The 23,660-nt window shown below is 45.8% G+C and overlaps 3 protein-coding genes across 8 annotated transcripts in view; 2 read left to right on the top strand and 1 right to left on the bottom strand.

The window, feature by feature from the left end:
• Positions 1-2,629, top strand: part of ZNF408 (zinc finger protein 408) — a 4,113-nt gene extending 1,484 nt beyond the window's left edge. Inside the window, exons 2-4 of the mRNA XM_035327587.1 lie at positions 92-228; positions 711-1,560; positions 2,002-2,629. Of these exons, the coding sequence (XP_035183478.1) occupies positions 92-228; positions 711-1,560; positions 2,002-2,572 (1,558 nt within the window). The 3' untranslated portion in view covers positions 2,573-2,629. The remainder of the gene's footprint in view (positions 1-91; positions 229-710; positions 1,561-2,001) is intronic.
• A 5,923-nt stretch (positions 2,630-8,552) lies between these two features.
• Positions 8,553-18,686, top strand: F2 (coagulation factor II, thrombin). Its single transcript, XM_035327019.1, has 14 exons — positions 8,553-8,685; positions 9,611-9,774; positions 11,408-11,432; positions 11,640-11,690; positions 12,209-12,314; positions 12,394-12,524; positions 13,577-13,873; positions 14,319-14,432; positions 14,725-14,851; positions 15,316-15,483; positions 15,807-15,980; positions 16,226-16,404; positions 17,939-18,009; positions 18,409-18,686. Exons 1-14 carry the CDS (start codon positions 8,607-8,609, stop codon positions 18,550-18,552), a joined length of 1,830 nt encoding a protein of 609 aa, XP_035182910.1. The 5' UTR covers positions 8,553-8,606; the 3' UTR covers positions 18,553-18,686.
• Positions 18,687-20,035: 1,349 nt separating this feature from the next.
• The window catches only part of CKAP5 (cytoskeleton associated protein 5), a 49,838-nt gene continuing 46,213 nt past the window's right edge, over positions 20,036-23,660 (bottom strand). For all 6 annotated transcript variants that reach the window (XM_035327012.1, XM_035327016.1, XM_035327017.1 and 3 more), the window contains 2 exons: positions 22,936-23,090; positions 20,036-22,473 (listed from right to left, as the gene is read on the bottom strand). In XM_035327012.1, coding sequence (XP_035182903.1) covers positions 22,219-22,473; positions 22,936-23,090 — 410 coding nt within the window. In that variant the 3' untranslated portion in view covers positions 20,036-22,218. The remainder of the gene's footprint in view (positions 22,474-22,935; positions 23,091-23,660) is intronic.

Raw genomic sequence — 23,660 nt, 5'->3', positions numbered from 1 at the left:
GAGGTGAGTAGCGGGGGCGGGCGGCCGCCGGGCCCGCCGCGGGGGCGCCCGGTGCCGCTGCCGTCCCCGACGCCGCGGCCGTGCCTTGCAGCCTGGTGAAGCGCAGCCCCGAGGAGGCCGAGGCCAACGTGGCGCTGGCCTGGGCGGGCGGGCGGCCGCAGCTGCGGGCGCGGCGGCACATCGCGGCGGGCGCCGAGCTGCTCCGCTGGGCCCCGGAGCCCCCCGCAGGTACGTGCCCGGGACGGGGCGGTGGCCTGGCCTTCGGGGGGCTGGAGGATGGGGAGGGATGGGGCTGGGCAGGGCTGGGAGACCGCAGCAGAGCTGAGCCGTCTCCTGGGTTCGGGCACCGGAGCCCCGCCAGCCCTGCTGGGGTTTTGGTCCCGGCCCCGCGCTGTGCTTTGCTGCCAGGTGGGAAGGGAGCACGGGGTGCTGCTCTGTGCCCGGAACAAAATGCTGGCTGCGAAGTACTGCACAGGTACTGTCTGGGGTGAGGGAACAGAGATTCCTCCCACCTCCCACATTTAAAAACAACCAAAAAAAAAAAAAAAAAAACCACAAAAGTCATAGAAGTGATGGTTTTCATGCCAGAGGCCCAGGATTACTGTCTAGCAGAATCTAAAAGGCTCCTGCTCCCCTGATCCAGCAGCAGTCACGTTGTTATAACAGTTAATTCACTCACCAACATTTAATTCACTTCTGTGTTTGTGCAGGTGATGCCGATGTCTCCAAAGATGTACCGGATGAAACCACAGTCCTTGGCATCTCTACTGAGGCTAGGAGGCCAGCCCCCAAATCTGTCCATGGGCTGCAAGAAAAGGAAAGCACTGCTCTTGAACATGAGCCGTGGCAAGACAAAGTGCCACAGACTGAGAATGAGCACCTCAAGACCGTCTCAGGCATTAAAGCCAATGGCAAGTGCAGGCAAGAACTGGACAAGGGTGCGGATCCAAGATTCACAGCAGAAAAAGTGGAGCTGGGGCAAAAAGAGGCATGCTCAGGAGACAGGGATCTGCCATTGCCCTCAGGTGGGCAGCTCCAGAAGTGCCTTAAGGACTGTGGTGCCAGGACAGCTGGGGAAGAAGCAGCCCAGCACTCCAGTCCTTCAGAAGGAGAGGATATAGAGACTTGCAGGAAAGAGAGTAAAGTTTCTGAAGACTCCAAGCAGGGATCCCCAGAGCATGGGGAAAAGGGCTCACTGGAGCAGCCTGAGGAGCAGGAGGACTGTACAGAACTGGTGGAGACTCATTCTGGCAGCCCAGGTCCCCCGCCAGATGCCCTGTCACAGAAGGAGCTGGTCAGGCGCAGGTACCACTGTGGGGAGTGTGGCAAAGCCTTCCTGCAGCTCGGCCACCTCAAGAAGCATCGTTTTGTCCATGCTGGCCACAAGCCTTTCCTGTGCACGGAGTGTGGCAAGAGCTACAGCTCAGAGGAGAGCTTCAAGGCCCACCTGTTGGCCCACCGGGGCATGCGGCCTTTTCAATGCACCCAGTGCGACAAGGCCTACCGCACGAAGCGAGACTTGCAGGAGCACCAGGTCCTGCACACCGGCCAGCGCCCCTTCTCCTGCGAGCACTGTGGCAAGGCGTTTGCGCGCCGGCCCTCTCTGCGCATCCACAAGAAGAGCCACGCGGCCACAGCGACCGGCCCGGCTGGTCCCAAGGGATGCCAGTGTGCCGTCTGTGGGCGCCACCTGGCCAACCCCGGCTCCTTGCGCAGCCACATGCGCCTGCACACGGGGGAGCGCCCTTACACCTGTCCCTACTGCGGCAAGGACTTCCGACAGCAGAGCAACCTGCGCGAGCACCTCCGGCTGCACACCGGCGAGAAGCCCTACAAGTGCCGCTTCTGCGGCGACGCCTTCCCCAAGCTGCCAGAGCTGCGGCGCCATCTCATCTCGCACACGGGCGAGGCCCACCTGTGCACGGTGTGCGGCAAGGCGCTGCGGGACCCCCACACGCTGCGTGCCCACGAGCGCTTGCACACGGGCGAGCGCCCCTTCCGCTGCGAGCAGTGCGGCAAGTCCTACACCCTGGCCACCAAGCTGCGGCGCCACCAGAAGTGCCACCTGGCTGACAAACCCTACAAATGTGAGCTCTGTGGCATGGGCTACAACCTTTCCCAGAGCCTTGCACGCCATATGCTCACCCACAAGGCGGAAAAGGACCCGGAGGAACTGAACACTGCAGTGGTCTCTCTTGCTATGGACTTACCCCACGCAGCAAGGAGAAGGCCTCAGAGGAAGAGCTACCAAGAGGAAGATGTGGCAGAGCCCGCCTTGCTTATGGTGGAGGTGCCAGAGCCAGAAAATGAGGCAGAGCTCCTGATCACAGCCAGTGGTCATTGCATTGCTGCTTACCAGTCTCAAGGCAGCCCCCCAGGTCCTGAGGCACACGGGAGACTTGCTGAGCGTTTGCCATCGACAAAGGACATCATTGAAATCACCATCTCCGAGCACGAGGACAAGTGCGTTATTGTGCAGGACAAGGGCTCACCAAGTGACATGGTCATCATCCAGGAGGGGGTGGGCTTTGGAGCAGTGGCAGAAGTGGTGGAGGTCGAGACTAGGACCTGACTATCTCAGCCTGCTCTGTCTGGGCTTCTGTACAGAATATTAAAGTTTTTTTTTTTTTTTTTTTTTTTTTAATAAATAAATAAAAACAAACTAGTTTTGTTGTTTTTCTATGGTGACAAGGCCCTGGGTCTCAGCCCCAGGCAGAAATGGCCTTGGAGGTAGCCTGTGCGTGTAGAGCTCAATCTTTTCAGTAGCTGCCCCTTGGAGCTATGAGCCTGCACGTGCCACATGCTGGGCCTGGTGCAGGAAAGGCATTGGCTGGTGATGGGAATAATTTCTTAGAGGGGAAGCACAGAGTTTTAACAAGAAGTGCCCCTGCTCTGCTTGCGGGTAATGGTGCACCATGGGGAAATCTAAAAGCAGCAGTCTTGAACAATTCCTTCCTTTCAAGTTTTTCTTTTCCTGCTTAGCTGTTGCTTGCTATTCAAGCACTTTTCTGGAATTTTTATGCTGGAGCCCAACAGCACTTCTGACCACGTGAGCTTGATGCTAATGGCAGACATTGCTGGGAAGCAGCTTCCCAGATGTTTACAAGGTGTCTCTGTGATTTTTGTTTGTTTGTTTGTTTTCACAATTAGGAGAAGCAAAGTCCTGCCTTAGAGCTGGGGCTGAGTGTTCTTCCTCTGCTTTCACCTGTTTTTCTTGCTGTTGGCTTCCTGGCTCTCTGGTACTGGATGGTCTGAGGATGTTAAAGGATAGTTTCCTTTCTCACAGTACTAGGGGCATTGTACAGTGAATTTTTACTGCAGGTAAGGATTCAACAGCTCATTTCCATATGCTCAGATTTTGCCTTTCCCCTCCACATTCAAATGGGGTTCACTAATCTGTTTCCTTGTTCTCTTTGTATTCTTGCTTCCTCTCTTCCAGCTCTTTCCTGTTCCTGCACCATAAAGCTAAAAGCACAACCGCAGCTATACCTCAACTATTTCCACTGCTCCATCTTCTTGAGTGCTCATTTGCCATCTGAGATGCACTGAATAAAACTGGTACCTGGAAAGAAGTGCACATTTCCAGAGGCCATGCGAATTTGGCCTTATAGCAAGAAATCAACAATACCAGCCCTAGCAGAGATCTTTCAGTCTTTCCCGTCCCACACTTGCATTCCCCGTTACACAAACAGTTTTCATTTGCTACCTCCTTAATTTTAGCCATTCATTGTCTCCATCTTGACCCTCTCCAACATCTGTGTTTCCCTGGAAAGGTTTGTTCAGAGGCCTAAGTTCTCTGGGCTTTTTATGCCCACTACAAAAGGAGGGTATAGTGTCGCCTGAGAATCATCAATAGCACAGTTCCCTTTTGGGGCACTATGAAGACAGTAATGTGACCATCTGAGGAACTGTTCATTGTGGTTTTTACTCATCTTTCAACTTTTTCCATGACCAGTTTGTAGACGAGGTACTAGAGTCGGATCCACAACACCCTGATTTGAGGTAAGGCCAGTAGGTGAAATTCAGCCGATGAGCTGCCGGGTATCCTTATTTTCAGCTATTTTCTTTGGAGTCGGGGGCAGATGCACTCAGTCTTTGTCCTGAGAGCCTGGAGACAGACCAGTGGGAGCACAGGTGTATGAGGGAGGGCTTAAATTTGAAGCTGCAGTGCTTTCTACTGCTCTCCCTGTGGTGCCTATCTGAACTCTTGCAGCTTTCAAATATTGACACAGCTGCAAAGTGTTCTCGCTGGAGCTCGGCTCGTGCTGTGTTTGAAGCGTGTGCCCTCTGTGACAGCACAACTGGGAGAGAAGGGGGAACAGCAGGGGGAAGGGAAGGGGAGAATCCAGGCCCCTGTTGCTTAATCTGCTGCCCTGTAACTGCCTTCTTTATTCTGAGCGAATAGGGGAGAATAAATAGGAGCAGTTAAGAAGTGGTCCTAACAGAAACACTGTTGTGTTAGTGATTGCAAATATCCTTTTGCTTGACAGTAAAAATGATGAATAGAGTTATTTAATTCTAAGGAAACCCTATCAAAACCCCAAAGATGAGGATGCTGGTGAACCTTCAGCATGGATAGGATCTGTGGATCATGCCATGGTCAGACTAGACGTCTGTCTGATGCCATACAGCTCAGGGTTCACAGCATCTGTAGAGACGTACGATGTTCTAATGCCATCCCCTTTGTCTTATGTTATCTCCAATAAATGGTATTTTAATTAACATATGATGGAGTCTGAGTGCCTTTCTTACTGGGATCCATAATGAACACTTGCACTACACTTGGTGTAGTCAGCAGGATCCTGGGGAGAAATGCCTTACTGGAAGGATAGTGAGGAAAAGAATGGGTTCCTGCCGGGTCCTGTAGACAGTCATGAGAAACGATCACGTGGTGTTTGGTCTGGGTGACCTTTCTGGTGAGTTGGGAGATTCAGAAGGAGTTATTTGGAAGTCTTGCTCCAGGGGTAAAAGAGACTATTAGTCTCTTGTGTGGATATGGAAATATGGAAGATATGGAAGGAACTAGTGTGGGTATCCCAGCAGCAAGAAATGCAGGTGAAGGAGCTGCTCGCTGCTGTGCCATTTGTAGGCAGTATAATCCATAAGTAGCAAGTACAGGGCAAAGTTTGGGATCCCAGAACATGGGACCATTAATTATGACCAATGTGAAGGGACCTCCTGGGCAATCTCATCATAAAACCTTGGTGTGAGATGACAACCAAGAGAACTGCAGAACCTGTCTGGTTGGGGTCTCACTGGAGATCCTGCATACCTGTGACCCATAAATCTTCAGGCAGCAAGCACACAGGTTTTCTGTCCAGTCATGGTCTGCCTTCCTGGAAGGGCTTCACCAGGGCTTTGGGATACTGGTAAATGACAAATATTTTCTTCATTTTAAAAGAAGAGTTAACCCATATGGGGCAAGAGATCAAAACTCCCAGTTGTGTTGAAAACCATACGTCTGGGAGGATAAAGGTGCAAATCTTCACCTAGGAAAGAAAATAGCATCCATCGCAGGCAAAAAGAAAACGAGGTGATAAAACGTTGCTTACAGGAATGGTGAACAGAGATGGAAGAGTTAAATGTTCAAAGAGTGGAAGTCAAAACCCCTGGGAATGTGATGAAAAAGCCCCAGGATGCAGCAGAAATCTCCAATTATAATGCAATGCCAATGTAAAGAAATAGCTGAAACTTAAGTGACAGTTGAGATAAGAGGCTTCAGCAGTTACAGTTATCAACCTTACGGCACTGGTAGGTGGTTTTGTCTTGTTTCATAGGGGAAGCCGCTGAAGAACAGCAACTGGAAAAGAAGCAGCCAGACACAGTGACAGAACAGTTGGTTTCAGTAACTTTTTTTTTTTTTTTTTAAAAAAAGTGTTTAAGCAACAAAATAGGAATCAGAACAGACTTCTGACATGAAAGGTAGATGACAGATAAATATTAAAGGATATTCATATCTGTCCAATAACCACGCTCAGCAGCCAGATTCTAGTGCTGCTTAAACTTACCCCTGTACAATGCGTGATACCACACAGAGTGCTAACATTTCCCCTTTAAAGGAAAAGCAAGATGGTAAAATGCTGTGCATAAATATAGCAGCTGCTGCTTTCAGCTCTAGTATAAAGGCTGTCTGGTTATTACAAAGACGAGACAGACAGAGGTGCAGGAATGAAGAAAAAATAATTGAATATATGGGAAATTCTTATGAAGGGAAATACTCCAGCGATCCACATAGCAAGTTGACGTGAGTAGGGGCAGGCTTATGCTGTGCTGCACTTATCACTTGGCCACAGGATGAACTGAGCTGGCTAATGCTAGCTGGAGAGCCTAAAGGCTGCTTCCGCTTGGCACTGGTGCTGATGCCACCACCACCAAGCAGCCTTGTCTTTATCTCAGAGTGAGGCTGCATGTTCTTATAGGAACATCCTTTTGATTGACATTGGAAATGACAAATAGAGTTGTTTACTTCCAAGAAAATCCTCTAAAAGAACCCAAGACCACAGAGCTGGTGAACCTAAGCACAGACACAATTTGCACAGCATGCCATGATGCCCTACTACTTGGTGTTCCCCGCATCGGAAGGGACCTAAGATTATCTAATGCTATCCCCCTCTGCCTTCTAATGCTATCTCCAACAAATGCCATTTTAATTAATACCTTTTGTACTCTGTGTGCCTTTCTTACTGGGATCCACAACGAACACTTGCACAGGCACATATCTATCAGTCATCACAACAGCACAGGCACATACCTATCAGTCATCACAACAGCCAAGAATTCAGGGTGGTCTTCCACCAGTGTTATTTCTGCTCTGCATTCACATCCACTTGGGATCGCTCAGTTATCCCTTGGTGAAAACAACCCTGAGCTCATTTGCCCACCTGCAATGTGAGACCAAAACCAAATTATCATACAGAGAGTTAAGAAACTGTCCCTGCTGCTGTCGTCTTCTATTCTACCAGCAGAGCAAGTCCCACTGGTTGCCAGCCGGGCTTACAGAAATGTGGGGCTGTTTGTGCCTCCTTGCGCAGCGGGGAGCGTGGTGGCTGCTGTGTGGGGCAGCAGCAGCTCTGATTTCCCTGTTCTTCCAAACCCTTGTTGGTGCACTGATGCCTCCTTCCTGTCCCAGCCTTACTGCAGCCCCTGCTGTGCATTTCTCCTAAATGCTGTTTCCCTCCTGCAAAGTAATGCAGGGTGTTTCTAGGGTTGTGCCTAATCCTATGCACACACACCCAGGTCAGTTTGGCTGTTCCTGAAGGCACCTCTCCGAAATCCAGGTGTGGTGGGTGAGAACAGGGGATACTCCTGTTAGGTGAGGGCGGGAGCCTCTGCAACTGCTCTTTGTACCAGTGGACACAGAGTCATTCCTGAGCCACCCTAATGCTAATATTTGCACTCCTTCTATGGAGATAAATATTACAGCTCTATCTCCTGCACGGAGGCACAGCACAAAACATGCTCCCTGCTGGCAGAAAACACTTCTGTGCCATGTGGCAGCTCCAGAGACCATCCTGACCCTGCCCTGCTTTCTGCTATTTTCTCACCATGCCGATTTTCTGCTTGTTGTAGGAATCATAACGGTGTTCCCAGCTCTGGCAGTCCAGTTCTTTACTTTTTCATTAGCTGATGTCGGGGCACCCAAATTACTCCTGCCTCCCTGCTCCTGCAAGCCCTTGTTTTTCTGCCTGTTTTGGGCGTGCTAGCTCCTTGCTTGGCAGAGCCTCTGTTTCCTTTTGGATGTATTTTAATATATTCCATGGGTGTGGGAAGAGAAGGGGGAGACCAGACTTCAAGCTGCTTCACCTTCCTCCACCCCACCGGGAACTGTAACGCAGTGGGAAGTTACACACACTGAGAACGGCATTGCTGACCTAAAAACTAAATTCCACATGGGCTGCAGCAGGCACCCCTTCTGATACGTGGCATGGATGAGGGAGATGGAGACTTAAACTGTGTGTTTGGGTACCGAAATAGCCGGGGCTAAGCTTGGTGATATCTGCAGGGAGAAAACACAACTGGACACTAGGGGAAAAGGGTAGCTTGCTACCAAAAGCAAGAGAAGGATTTGGAATGGCTAAGGAGGTCTCAAAGTCTTGCTATGTGTGAGGCTACCAGGGCACAGCCTCCAAGAAGATTTAGTGGCAGAGAAGTGAACCAGCACGGTGGGGAGGCAGCAGTCATGCCAAGAGCTGCGGGGGGAGCACGGTGGCACTGAGGGACAAGTAGTGAGCTGCTCGGGCTGGGGTGGCTGTCCGCTGGCAGAGACCTCTCTCGGCCAGCCCAAGTTCTCCCTGTGCCCTGGGACAAGCTTGTCCTCTCGCATCTTCCCTGTTATGAAACAAGATGCTAATTTTTCTCCTGGGGTGTGTGCATTTAGAGGCATTTTGTTTGGCTTCCACCAATAAAGTATGAAAATGAAAATGTCCTGAAGGGAGGGAGAGATGCCAAGAGAGGATGGATAAGAGAAGCCTCAGTCCCGCTGTCCCTGACACACCATGACCTCTGCAGTCCTGTTTCTTCATTCTGGTTTAATATTAACCTGGCGGGGCTGTGACTCCGCTTATTCTGCTCCCTTTGCATTTCCTCCGCAGCCAGGGCTGTACAGCATGGCGCGCAGCAAAAGCAGCATACTGCAGGGCCTGCTCCTTTCCAGCCTTCTGCACCTCACCTTGAGCCACGATGGAGGTAAGTCTCTGGCACAGGGAGAAGGGCTGGACCAGTAGGGGATGAAGGAAGGAAGATGAGCTTATTTCTTTCCAGGGATAAAGCCTGTGGAGCTTCTAAAACCTTGTAGCTAGGAGCAAAAGGGTGCAGAGAGTGGACTGAGCATAGGGCTTTCCTGCACAGGAGGAGGCAGCAGCATCCAGCAGCTGGCAGAGAAAGCCAGTGACAACAGCTCAGTAGATTTTGTGGGTCAGCTGGGAGATGGTGGGTAAGGGGAATGGGGCTCAGTCCAGGACCTTGTGTAGCACAGCCACGGGCCTTTTTGGGTTAGTTCCTCAGCTCACCTGTGTTGCCACAATTCTCCACTGCCTCTTCAGCTGCCCTTATCTACAATTCAGGTCATACGCAGTATGCAGCCTTCCTGCTCATTGCTCCATTTCTTTTCCCAGAGCCTTTACTTCATCTATCTGTTCTTAATATGAGCTTAGGTCCTCTCTGACACACTGCTTTGTGGGGGAAGACCTGTCTACAGGTCTCAGTTCAGAGTCTCTGTAAACGAAGATGGAATCGAGCTATGCCTATCGCAGTAGTATGAGATTGGCAAGACAGAAATACCCTGCTTGGCAGAGGGCTCTAGGCGGGCTCTAGGCAAACAAGCCTCTCTAACTGCAAATCTGCAGAGCAGCTTTGCTGAGGATTCCTGTCACTTCTGCTGCCTCAGTGATGCCAACCCCAAAAGATGAACTATAGAAAGACTGCACTGATCCTCAGGTGTGGACTTGACAGGTCTTGGGTAGGGCTTCTCCTCTCTCTGTGGTGAACTGGGGGAGGCTGGGCTATGGGATCATCACATCAGCTGAGCGTGACTTTTGGAAACTGCAAGGGAAGATGCGGGGACCCTCCCACTGCGAGCATCCCTTTGACTGGCAGTGTTCTGACTCGGTAGTTTTCCTGGAAAAGGGGCAGGCACTGTCATTGCTCAAGCGCCCACGACGTGCCAACAAGGGATTTCTCGAAGAGATGCTTGAAGGAAACCTGGAGCGAGAGTGCCTGGAGGAGATATGCAGTTACGAGGAGGCCTTCGAAGCCCTCGAATCCACCGTTGACACGGTACGTCACAGGGCACGTGGGTGGCCCGCAGCTGACTCCTGCAGTGAGACCAGTGGGTCACACAAAGCCAGGCACTGGGGTTTTAAGGTTGAATTTTGTGATAGAAAGATAAGGTTGATGTGTGTGTGACACAGAGAGCTTAGACATCCTCAGGGAGACTCCCTCCTAGAGCTACACCAGGAAATGCACCTCAAAGCTCAAATTCTTTTCCTTCCTTCTCTATTGTAAACATGAAGTGAAAAAAAGTGACTATTTCCTCAACTACTAGCCAAGAATTGCATCTTCCGCTAGTCCAGCATGCTGCCACACACATTTGAACTGCCACAGCCCCAGACAGTCACGGAACAGATGACTTTGCAATCATATTTTGAGTGCAGGTGCCTCAAGCCCCTTTGAGATGAAACTCTGGCACAGTTTGTCCCTTCTTCTGGCTTCCAGACACACTCACTCACTCTGCTACATTTTTTTCATCGTTGTTTTGTGAAACGCTCCTAGCCCCAAGGCCAGTATCGGTGTTGAATTCCACACCTGAGAATAAAACAAAAAACAGATGACCAGTTAGGAGTTTAAGCCAGCAAGAAACAAGCTCTGCAGAGTATTTCTAAAGCGGCATAAACTCTCAGGCTGCGTAGGAGAGACACAGATCCGAAGAATGGAGCAGTACCTGCATTGATCTTTAGAGGTTCTAGGTTCAATTCCTTGGACTTCAGTACTGCAGCACAGGCTCTGCTTCCTCTGCACATTGATGAAGGAGAATTGCTGTAAGCATCTCTGGTCTTTTTTAGAAGTGATAGTCCTCTCTGTTACTCTGATTAGCTGCAAGTCCATAGCAAACAACCAGAGTCTCTCCTTGAGATGATCCATAGCATGATCAAGAGTCTAACAGGGACAGCAAATGTTCCTGCACAGTAACTGATCTTCAGGGTTTGCATCTCTGCTTTTGTTAGCGGTAAAAAGTCCCTTTGGCACATCCTGTTCTAGGTCAATCCAGAGAAGACAAACACAAGGTGGAGGCTCAGGACAGATTAACGGTCAAAATGACCTTTCACAGGATGGTACAGACACCTGCAGACATTAGGCTAGTTTGTCACACAGACGTGGCTGTATTATGGTACTGTTTTTTGCCAGCATGGGGCATAAAGCCAAGCACATGATATAGTAGCAGGATAAAAACATAATTTTGGAGACCCATGGTTGCGAAAGGAAGGTAGCTAACCAGAAGCCGTTGTAATATTCCTCAACAGTTGTTCCACTTCCACTTAGCTAGGGACAGGGGCTTACAGATGAGGTGGTTCCAAGCTTCAGACTGTTGGATACGGTGAAGATCTTATGTCTGGGTATTGCAAAGATGCAGAAACATGCATGCATGAAGTTCAGTGTGTTGCCTCCAAGATGCTTGCCTATCTTGGGCAAAGCTGAAAAAGACCTGATTACTGTGTCTGTTGGGTGGGAATATAGCTTTATATTAGATTTTCTGCTTTGTTGGACTCCATAGTATTTGCCATCAAAAGACCTAGGTTAGTTTGCGCCACTTGCTGTGATGAGGCATTCTACTGGTTGAATTGCAACAGCTAAGCAAGGTCTGATGTCTGCATCTCTGCTCTTCAATATTTTTGTTTGTTTGTTTTTACAGGATGCATTTTGGTCAAAATACCAAGGTAAGTTGCTTCAAGTCCTGCAGGTGCTCTGCTCTCCCTCAGGATGTACTGACCCATCCTGGAGAAATGGCTCCCTTCCCCCTTGTGAGAGCTCACTCTCCAGGACAAAGCCCTCATGCTTTGCCCCTAGATGATAAAATGGTTCGAACCATGATGCTTGTTTAGACTCCTTTCTTATAATGTCTTTCTTTTCTCTTATTTTGTTAGTATGTCAGGGCATGAGAAAGACCAGGACAGCTTTGGATGCTTGTTTAGAAGGTAAGAAATTCATGTCGACCTCAAGTTCCCTGAGTGCCAGAAACCTGCTTCCTACAGCTTGGAAGGAAAAAAAACAATCTGGAGGTGGTGAGGTCATCTGATTAGAAGGAAAAAATAGCATGAGGGTATCTTGAAATTCCTTTTGCCCTCTTTATTTCCCCACTAACCATTTCACAAACTGCCTGACTTCCCAATTAAAATGATAGAGGGTAGCTGTCCTTTTCCCAGTGACACAGTAGTGTGTCCCTGACTCTAGCTCCAGGCTAGACTGGCCTCTCAGAAATGCTATGACCTATGCCTACGGCCAAGGCAAAGAACAAAACCTCAGGATGAGCTCCCTCTGACGAAGCAGAGAGAGTTTAAGCCATGTGCTCTTCTCACCCCATAAAGAGAATGCTTGTGCAGGCTTGTATATGCATTAAAAGATAAAGGGATTTGTGGGAGGGTACCTCTGACCTTGAGAAGCATAACATCCATTTCCACGGGCCCAGGCTTACCCTGTGTTGGGATTTTGACAGGTAATTGCTCTGTTGGTCTCGGCCAGAACTATCAGGGGACAATTAGTTACACCAAATCAGGGATTGAATGTCAAGTGTGGACAAGCAAATACCCACATATACCTAAGTAAGTGCATCTCCCCCTTTCCCCTGAAGAGTTTTCCAGGGTGTCCTTCCTTCCTAGCTTAACCAGCTTCTTCTCACAGATTTAATGCCACCATCTATCCCAACCTCATTGAGAACTACTGCAGGAACCCAGACGACAACTCCGAGGGCCCATGGTGCTACACCCGGGACCCAACAGTAGAACGGGAGGAATGTCCCATTCCAGTGTGCGGTATGCCTCAGCACTACGCCCCAGCAAGCCCTCCACTAGCAAGGAATTTTGCACTAACACTGACGCTAAGGAAGGGGTGAGAATTAACAGGAAGGGATCTTATGTGAACAGAGGTCATTCAGAGTAGAGAAGCTGTGTCTTAAAGGTTAAAAGTGGCTGGGGAGAAAGTGTCAATGCCCATACATCCACCCTGGGTAAGACCCTCTAACGTAGTGTTTTCTCTAGACTAATCCAAATCTAGATTAAACCTGCTGTCAACAGTTTACTGCAATTTTGCCAGCCAGGAGCACCCCCAAATCCTGACTCAGCTGCCTCTAATTTGTGACAGCAATGAGTCATATTGCCTTTTTTTTTTGGTCAAAATTACTTTAGGATAAAACCACCACAACTTACGCTTGACTGCTTGCCTTAATGTTCACTCATACAGAAGCATGGAGCGTGTTATATTCTGTCTCCTCTCAGTAAGACAGAAGATGCCCTTCTCTCATTATCCCCCTTGACAGGAAGAACTATCCCCTTACACTTGTACCTTCCCGTTTCTTCTCTACAACACAGAGCTGTCTCCTCTGGGGCTTGGCCTTCATCTCAGAAGAAAGGGTTAAAAGTGTAGAACCTCGTCACAGCAGAAGCTTCACTTGCAAAAGCAGAGACTAGAGGCAATGACTCATGGAAGTCAGAGGTCATAACGAATTTGACAAAGAATTGTTCTGAAGCATTAAAATCATTAACATTACTCCAGTCCGCCACATGGCAAATTGGAGAAAAATAATGCTTTGCTTTGTGATGATCATGCATTGGTACCATCTCTGCTCATGAGTTGGTTTCTGCCCTATGGCAAAGTAACCAACTGTTACACTTACATGTGCATGGATATGTCTGGACTAGAAAATCCTTAGCTTTCTTGCACACTTCCTTTGTGTTCAAGTTGCCATGAATCAATCACACAGAGATGCAGTCTCCCCCGTTAAGCTGCTTACTGCTGCTTCCTCAGTGGCTGCTCAGTTTTTTCTAATGCAAAGCTAAGACTAAAATCAAGCTTTCTGCCCTTCCAGGTCAAGACAGGACAACAGTTGAGTTTACTCCACGGGTCACAACACCAGCCCCAGTGCAGCCCTGTGAACCGGAGAGAGGCATGCTTTATACAGGGACCCTCTCAGTCACTGTGTCTGGGGCTAAGTGCCTGCCATGGAACTCAGAGAAGGCCAAGGCATTGCTCCAAAATAAAAACATCGCCCCAGAGGTGAAGCTGCTGGAGAATTACTGTCGGAATCCTGATGCAGATGAAGAGGGTGTCTGGTGTGTAACAGATGAATCACCCAGCTTTGAATATTGTGACCTGCACTACTGCGGTGAGAACCCTGTATTGGTTTGAGTAGGCACACTTATGAGGCAGTGGCAAAAAGGTAGCACATGCAAGTAGAATGAAGGACCTGACAGGGGAGGGGGAGGAATTATAATAATAGAATCATTACAGAATCATTCAGGTTGGAAAAGACCTCTAAGATCATCTAGTCCAACCTTTAACCTAGTACTGATAAGTCTACCACTAATACAATGCCACACGTGTGAAAGTCTTATGTATACTAACCATGTATATAACTTAACTCTCCCGGGTGTGCTCTTCTCCCTAAAAACTCATGCTGGTAGACAGCGAGCATTAAAACTAGCAAGGGTTCTCAAACATCATTCCCCTGTCATTCTCACTGTGTGGGGAAATGGACATCTACACTCCTCTGAACACGGAAACCACAGCAGCTAAGCCTTTTACAATGTTCATCTTTCTGTCTCTCTCAGACAGCTCGCTAGAGGATGAGAATGAACAGCTGGAGGAAAGAGGAGGACGTACCCTCCTTCCTCAAGAGTTCCAAACTTTCTTTGATGATGAAACTTTTGGTGCAGGTGAAGCAGGTGAGCAAAAACTCTAGATACAGCATCAGGTGATAGAAAAGCTGCGGCTTCTTCCCACAGAACACTCACTGTACCTCAGAAATACCAGCTTACCAAATGCTGTCAAAAGCAGGGGTAGGTGATATTTAAATTGCCTAAAGGTTCATCAAAAGTTAAGCTCTAGTTAAAATCATGGAGGTAATTAGCATGCCTGTCCTAAGCTTTTCCAGCTTAGCAGGGTGACTGCAGACAATTTTGCTATTGTGAATGAGGTAGAGTATCAAAACCAGACTATTTATTTTTTCCCCTCCAGATTGTGGCACCCGTCCTTTATTTGAGAAGAAAAAGTTAACAGACCAAAGTGAGAAGGAGCTGCTGGAGTCCTATATAGGAGGCAGAGTTGTGCATGGGGATGATGCAGAACTGGGAAGTTCCCCCTGGTAAGGATTATCTCATCACAGTCCTTTGTGGTGGGAGTTACATCTCCCTTCTCTTCATTTCCAACACGGGAAAATAAAAGGGATCTCTCATGGCAGGAAGCATGCGGTTAGTACCATTTCTAAGTACAGATTCTCCAAGCACGTGACAGAGCAGTAGAAAAGTAGTAGGAAAGAAGCTTCTCTGTGCTTGAGCTAAGTACATGTTTGTCAGGGAAAGCTAGAGTGGTAGTGGGACTCATCTCTCCTCTTTCTAGCTTTGCAGGAGCAGAGAGGATGCAAAGTCAGTGTAGGTAAAGGAGATAAATTGCCTATTAAACAGAAATAGACCTCTACAGTCTTCTTTACCAGTACAGCACAATGCATGTCCCTGCTCGATCCAAATTCTGCTCTCCTTGCATTGCCCCAAGACACACGCTGCAAGTCAAGACATTAGTCCTAAGTCTTCCTCTTTCCTTTTGTTTCAGGCAGGTGATGCTCTACAAAAAGAGTCCTCAAGAGCTCCTGTGTGGTGCCAGCCTCATCAGTAGTAACTGGGTCCTGACTGCTGCTCATTGTCTTTTTTATCCACCCTGGGACAAGAACTTAACTACAAATGACATCTTGGTGCGGATTGGGAAACATTTCAGGGCAAAGTAAGAGCCTAAACAGCCTAAACTAAGTGAGAGTACACTAGCTTTCCCCTTGAAGTAGTGAGATACAGTGAGGTTAGAATATCATTCAGTACGCAAGGAAATATATAGAGTCAATGCTATCAATCTCAATAATGAGATTTAATGGAGACAGCAGTTGCTGATCTTGAAAGGGTGAGCAGAACCCTGGAAAGTCTAAAGGGGCACTCCCGTCAAGGGGGGGAGAATATTGTCTCAGGGGGCACAATGGATCTGAGAGAAGCATCAGACCCACAGCTGCTCATTTCCTATTGTACTATGAGTTCTTTCCTTCACAACTATTTCAGATATGAAAAGAACAAAGAGAAAATTGCTCTGTTGGATAAAATCATCATCCACCCCAAGTACAACTGGAAAGAGAACATGGACCGAGACATTGCACTCCTGCACCTGAAGAGACCGATCGCCTTCAGTGACTACATCCATCCTGTCTGCCTGCCTACCAAAGAGGTTGTGCAAAGGTGAGGCAGCTATCCTAGAAATACAGGTTACAACAGCATCCTTTGGGCCTTCATAGAAGACAAAATAAATATGCCTGTTCAGGCAATTTGCAGCAAAGGAGCCAGACAGGAGAAAGCTGTTACATCATATTTGATTATAATTATGCTTCTTTCCATTCTGTGGAAGGATTTCCACAGAAGGATTATAATTTGATTATAATTTGATTATAATTACACTTCCTTCCATTCTGCAATTGCTTCCACAGGCTGATGCTGGCAGGTTATAAAGGACGGGTAACTGGCTGGGGGAATCTGAAAGAAACATGGGTCACTAGCCCAAGCAACCTCCCTGCAGTCCTGCAACAGCTCAATGTACCCATTGTAGACCAAGATACCTGCAAGGCATCCACCAGAGTTAAAGTCACTGACAACATGTTCTGTGCAGGTAAGTAGACCCGGAGACATAAGGCTAACTTGCCACTGAAGACAAGGGGGCTGAGCTCCTGATGGGACTCATACCACAAGGTTGCTTTCTGATAAATTTTCAAGTGCCTTCCTGATGAATAACTTTCCTGTGATAAGTTTTTCAACTTTCAGACATGAAGGCAGAAGTTAAAGCTATGAATAAGGTTTGTGACACCATGCTGTCAGACTAACTAGCACAATGGCACCACTCTGCTATCTATCAGCAACAGCTGTGCAAGAACTCTGAGAACACAATCTTTTCACCAGTCTAAGGAACAGTTCCACAACTTTCTGCATTAAAGGCTACAAACCAGCTATACTACTCAGTAGGCTAAACGACTCATTCTGTACTTGTCTCAACCTTTTGAACACCTATTTACTCTCATGCCCACAACTTCTGTGGCAGGCTCCTTCACATATTAGTTACAGCATGTGTGAAGAGAGTCATTCCTCATGTTCTGTTAAGTTTCCTGTCTAATAAATTTGAAGAGGTGCACATCTGTACTCATAGCTTTAAAAACACTTTTCTTGATGTCATATGCTATTTTACAGACCTCTTACAGCTCTGTCATCTTTCTCCCAAGCTGAGTAGGACTTAATTTTTCCTAAAATAGAAGGCATTCTGTACTTCTGATAATCCTTGCTGCACCTTCTTAAATCTCTTCTAGCACCATACCCTTTTGGAGAGGGAAGAGACATAAACATAGCACTCAAGATATAAACACGCTATGGATTTATGTACTGGTTTAATGCTTTCTGCTGTATTCTTCATTCCTGCAGTCTTTATAAGTTTCTGCAAGCAAATCTCCAAAAAGTTTTGGCTGAGTTTGTCTTCTTTGCATTTAATAACACACAAATGCTTGAGTTAGGATAGAAGCCAATTTCATAGTAGACTACACCAACAATATAGTATTCATAGTTTTTTTTTCTAGAAAACACTTGAAAAATAGCTGAGATTCAGACATAGAGCAGCAAAAGGGAGACTTGAGCGATGGGAAAATGCAAGGATAGTGCCTAGTTCATCAGGAATTCAAGTAAAACCCCTACTTCTTTATGACAAGTCTGTAGGAAGATTAACAGTCAGTTGGACGAGACAAAGAGTAGAACCTCCAGAATGACAGGAAAATAAAAATGAGGAAGGCCATGTCTCTAGTCAATACAATGAAAGAACAAGGTACACAGAACTCGAGCTCACAGGTTTGTAAAAACGAAGGCAGAGTAGCTCAACCTACAGCTGAAAATAAGGTGGCAGCTGTCTAACAGATATTCTGATGAAAAACAGGAATGAGAGCACAGAGGGTGGCACACTACAATGCAATCCGTAACTCTGAAAAGACAGAAGCAGAGTTGACTGTTTTATAAATATCAAATTTAAACTCCTTTAAGTCCAACATTGGTAGAAGCAGAAAGCAACCTCATGGCTCTGACACGTCATGCGGCAATACTTCAAGGAAAAGATGGTCAACACCAGTCACTTCCCCTACAGCCAAATGTCTGAATTTTCTTTCCTGTAGGTTACAGTCCTGAAGACTCAAAGAGAGGAGATGCCTGTGAAGGGGACAGTGGGGGACCTTTTGTAATGAAGGTATGTTCAATAAGCTCAAACTTATAAAACACATGGCACTGGGTTTGTGTTATGCTGAACTTTTATAGTTGTCTAAAAAACAGCAGCAGAGATGCAAACCATTGAGTGGCTGAAGCAAACCCATCTCAAGCCTGACCTGAGCAACTGAGATGAATCCTGCAGTCATCTATCTCAGCTCCATTTCTGTACTGAGCTCTCAGCAAATAGAGAGATCAGCTACAGATTTCTTAAGTGATGGCCAAATCCTCCTTAGAGGTTTAAGAGTGGAGACACAGTTACGACAATAAGCTGTTATCTAGTATATGCCAGGCTAAATTCCAAAGCAGCATGCATGACTAACCAGGCTGGGGCATAAACAAGGCTTGCTCCTTATGCCAACCCCATTTTTCTCTGATTTAGAACCCGGAGGACAATCGCTGGTATCAAGTGGGGATAGTTTCATGGGGAGAAGGCTGTGACCGAGATGGCAAATACGGATTTTATACCCATGTATTCCGTCTGAAAAAGTGGATGCGAAAAGCCATTGAAAAACATGGGGGATAGAAGAAGCATTTCCCTTGCTTGTTCTGTTTTGCTACAGTATTCCAGTTCTTGAAAACGTAAGCATTGAAGATCTTGAAGTAAAAGTTGTATGCCTACAACTTAAAGGAACGTGTTCTCCCTTGAAAATAAAAGTTCTCAACAACCTCATCTTCCTTTTGTTCATACTGAATTGGATTGCACTTGAATCCATGCAATCACGATAGCCAGGAGTACCAAATGACACTACTTGTACTGCTAATTACCTATTGTGCCTCAGACATTCTCCTCCCTTCTATCAGCTCTAATAATCAAGAGATTATAGACCTCAGATGATGGACTTCAGATACAGTAAGCAAAACTTCCCTCATGCATTATTTCCTCCCTTCAAGTCAACACATTTTCTCTTCCAGAAATTGAACAGAGAATGTACTGGAGATATCCCCCCTACAAAAATTGGGGCATTATTCAAAATGCCAATACTGATGTCAAAAGTAAAGCAATTTTTTTCTTAAAAAATAAGAAAGGCATTGTTCTTGGCTGTGCTAGCAGTCAACAAAGTACCAGCACCACTATTTGCAAAGTTAGCATCTAAAGATGCCAGCTACATGCAACTCATCCTACACAGGACTAGGGGTTGGAATAGATGAAGAAGTAGCATTTGATTTATTGCATGGCAGTAACTTTTTACATGGCAGGTGGTGCTGCAACCTGGAAGTGTATTTTTACACTGGCATAGCTAGAGAAAGAAGCAATTGGTGCACGGTCAAAGGTGCATCCAAAGGAAGCATCCTGCACTATATCGGTTTTGTTCTTATAAAGCCCGTTTAGGAATCACTCTCAAGCTCCAGTTCTTTCATGAACTCTTTAGCAATACTTGCAGACCAAAGACCCAACAGTACAGTAGTGAATAACGTATTCTTGACAAACCAATCAGTTCAGTGCAATTTTCTCTTAAAGTGATCATGAGATTTATAAGCCATCCTTATTGCCTGTGACATCATATTACCAAGTTCCTCATCCTTCACAGTGCCATCAAGTTAGAGAAGCAGGCAACAGAAAGTTGCCTGTGCTTCAAAGAGGTTATATTAGGGAGACATGCAAAAAAGATGGCAGAAAAAAATACCTGAAATTAGTTGGTAACAAAGTTAACAATCAATTACTGCGTTTTGCTTTTGCAGCCTCCTTGAAGATGGCTTATCTGTGCACCTACTTGAAAACAGCCCATTTTAATTGCCCAAAGCAAGTACAAAAACAACCTCCCAGAGATATCTGAAGAAACCAATTTTTAACTGCACAAGTTCCACAACTGTTTAAAGTCACTGATAATCACAGGCATTGAGAAATGAAAATGCTTAGCCCTTCTAATGCTTGCATTTTTAGCCTTACCCTTCCACAACTATCTAGTATCTGTAAGAAACTGTATCTAACAGACAGGAACCAGGACCATACAATTTCTGGAGTAAGTCACTGTTAATGCGGACTTATTACAAACAATACAGAGGAATCATTTTTAAAACTCAGTTTAATGTTATTTAAATATTTTCTGGGCTAAAGATTAGGCTTTATTAATTTATGTGCACAAGTTTTAGTTCAGAACTCCCAGGATATTGAGTCCAACCAAACACTACAGAGACACAGGGCAAAAACTCATTCATAGTAAGCAACTATATCTTCTACTCAATTATTCCTGTACTTCACTTCCAATTCAGTTTCAAGTTTAAAATAGCTGTATGCAGGTTTGCAGGCATCACTGTTTTAACATCCTGAGCTAATTAACAAACAGCTCTTCAGAACGTCTGCTAGATGTGGTACAGTAAATAAACACATGGGTTCATTTAAATGTCAGTAAGTTTCAAAAAGCAGCTGATAATTGAGAGGTAGTGGCAGTAACTCCAATGCAAGCCAGACATCAACTATTCATAAACAGCCCCATATTAAGTGCACAAAGCTTCAGCACTTACCAATAATGTCCAAACACTTCCACTTGTCATTCAGGTCTGTTTCACAAGAAAGGGCATGACCACTTCAGGTTAGGATAGGAGACTGCAACTACTAAATCAAAGCGGTGGAGCAATGAATGGCATCATGTCAATTAACACAGGATGGCAAACGCTCACAAGTCACCTGCTATCACAGTGCACAAACTCACCACAAGCACCAAGCAGTATTACAAATCCACTGCAACCCCAGCCTAGGGGTCCTGTAACAGGAAAATTGCAGCCGTTTGCAGAAGCTCTAGCATAGATCTGTTACACAGGTATTAATTTAAAGCCAGGATTTTACTGTAATCAGGCAAGATTGACTCAGCAACAGCCCAGATGCAGAGACTGTTGGGCCCCAGAGCAAACAACAAAAGCAGCGGTTACATGGAACCAAGTTAAAACCCAGAGCAGAAACGTGCTGTTTTAAGCCTGCCCGTCCAACTCCTCAACAACTCTGTTCAAGCTACGGAACAGATGTGGAATTTATACTTCACAACCAGCTCACCCATGGAAGTGAAGTAGCAAGGTTAAAATACATCACCTCCCTAGAGATGAAAGAGCCAGAAAGGCTACACAGTGTAGGTCTTTAAGCTTTCGTACTCGTTGCTTCTGAAAAAGGCTAGTCAGAACTCTCTCACAAATTAAAAAGCAGTGACTGCAGCTTTTGCAGACTAACACTACCAGGTCTTTTCTAGTTATATAAAACAGGAGAGTTTGCTAACATTGGATGTTTAAACGCAACTGAATGTGGTGCTGCAGTCTACATGAAGAAGACCACTTAGTAAGTTCAGGATAAGCGAGTACTCTGACTGCACTTCACTGCTAATCTATTCCTTATCAACAGCAGCAGGCTCCCTCAAAGAGAAAGCATTATTTGTACACAGATGAGGTTATGCTTAATCTGGGTAGAGGCATCACAAGGATTAGTAATTTCAAATAAGCATGTCAGCAAACTAAGTAGTCTCAACTTACTGAAACCATGTTCTGGAACAAAAATAAAGAGCAACTACACGAAAAAATGCACTACTGCTTATAGAAGAGTGCAAAGTCTCAGGACTGCAACCCACAGGTAGTATACACTGAATATACTCATCTTCCCTATAATATATCCAAGCCCCGTGTTCATGTCAAGAACAGCTTAGTTCAGTTGCTAGATGCCCAGTCACTAACATTCAGGAATAGAGAGCAACTTCTCTCGCCAGCAGTCACTGCTGTTCCTACAGAGACTGGTATAGTTAATGCAAACTTTATTTACAAAAGACACTTAAATTAGTTACTTCATGCCATGTGTCCATACAGAATCAACAGTTCAAGGATTACATGGAGAAGAATTCACAAAATTAAAAGTGAAATCACTAAAGATCTAAGAGTTAAGAACTAGGAAAAAAGATCTTAACGACAATTTTACAAATAAAAAACAAGTTATGAGAAACTAGTCTGAGCAAGAGGATGGTTGTTTACAGGTCTGTACACTAAAACTAATACACAGACAGCCTTCTATTGTCAAGAGATGCTCACTGAGAAGCAGAGTATGTACAAATACTTGTGCCACAACGACTCAATCCCCCAAAATCCACCGTATTATACATAAACCAGTTTGTATACATTAGGCCTAAACGAGGCCATTTAACTATGAAGACTTCTAGTTTAGTAAACTAAAGCTGATGACAGCCCAAGCAACTGTGATGCTGTCTCTCTCGCATCTCTATTTGCGACTGCTTTTTATTCTCTCCAATCTTTTTTTCAAGTCATCAATATTAGCTGCTGCAGAAGAGGGCGAAGCTGTGGTAGTTCCAATGCCAGAGGAATGAGTCTGATTGGAGTCCAGGTCCAGATGTTGGTACTGCTCCCGTGACTCACGGAGCTGGGAGAGCTTACTGTGAAGCATATCTGTAGAGGATGCAACTGTAGGGACTGCTGGTTTAGAGAGCAGAGATGTCAGAGGTGGTCTGTCTTCCTGCTACGATGGAGGAAAGTGAAGTGTTAAAACAGATAATGGCAAAAGCCATTTGAGTACAAAGCATAATTCATGGCTTTTCAGCTTCACAGAAAACACTGAAAACAGAGTGATATCTTTCCTTCCCTTTCCTCTAAGTCATCAGTGCTATAAAGTCAGCTGCCAAAGGCAGAACCATGCAAAGCTAACTACAATATTCAATTCCTATAATTTATTTTTAAGTAGTTCTTGGTTAACTTGATGTCAGTTTGGACACAAAGAAACTGCAGAAGTCCAACCACCTGCAAGAAGTAGTCACACTAGACTCATGACAATATGTTTGAGACCTTTCAGCCTCAGATCAAATCTAGATTCTGACTTGAATCTGTCTTAGGCACAGAGGAGCCAATCATTTGATTTCTTAAAAAAACAAGTGCAAATGAGGTACAACTCCATGGGATTTGCAAGCATTGTCAAATACAATACCTTTGCATTGTCAAGGCCACAACGCTGCCTGAGGATTTTTAATCTTTCCAAGTAAACCGAAGGCCCCACTTCCTCCCCATTTGTGTTTCCTATAGATGAAGATACAGTGTGGGTGGAAACAGGAACACACGTTCCTTCCATCTGAGGAGAAATTCCTGGAGGATGGGGGATGAGGAAAAAAAGTAAAAAAAAAAAATTAAAAACTCAAAAATAAGCTTCTTGATCAGTTGCTTCAAGTAAGATGCAATAGATGAAGAATCAACCAATCCATAAACTAGTAAACTCTTTGCATTTGCTAGTAAAGAAATATCAGGCTCTTTCAACATCCATTAGATCATTTCCTTGAAAGAGCAACAATTGAAAAACAAGAAAAGAAATGAAGACATTTAAGCAGCAATAGAACACCTCCAGAAGTAGCGCTGGTAGCTGGAGAAGGAAGGGTGTGCATGGGAGGGAGAAAGATGCTGATGCAGATCAAAAGTAAACAATAGAGGGAACTCAGCAATTACACTGGCAGGATGGAAAATATTTGGAGCCTTCTGTGTTTTTCTAAGTTCAGTAGTACTTCTGGCAGACCTCACCACCAACTGTAAACTTTACTTCTTGTTCAGTTAACTTAAAATGTATTGCAAATTCGAGTTTAATCTGAAATAATGCTTTCCAAAAGGCGTGTAGTAGAGAAACTTTAAACACTTTGTTGAAAGACTAGGAAAGGACTTTACATT

Source organism: Oxyura jamaicensis, chromosome 5, assembly GCF_011077185.1.
Source record: "Oxyura jamaicensis isolate SHBP4307 breed ruddy duck chromosome 5, BPBGC_Ojam_1.0, whole genome shotgun sequence".
NCBI lineage: Eukaryota > Metazoa > Chordata > Aves > Anseriformes > Anatidae > Oxyura > Oxyura jamaicensis.
This window is presented reverse-complemented; position numbering and strand designations above follow the sequence as displayed.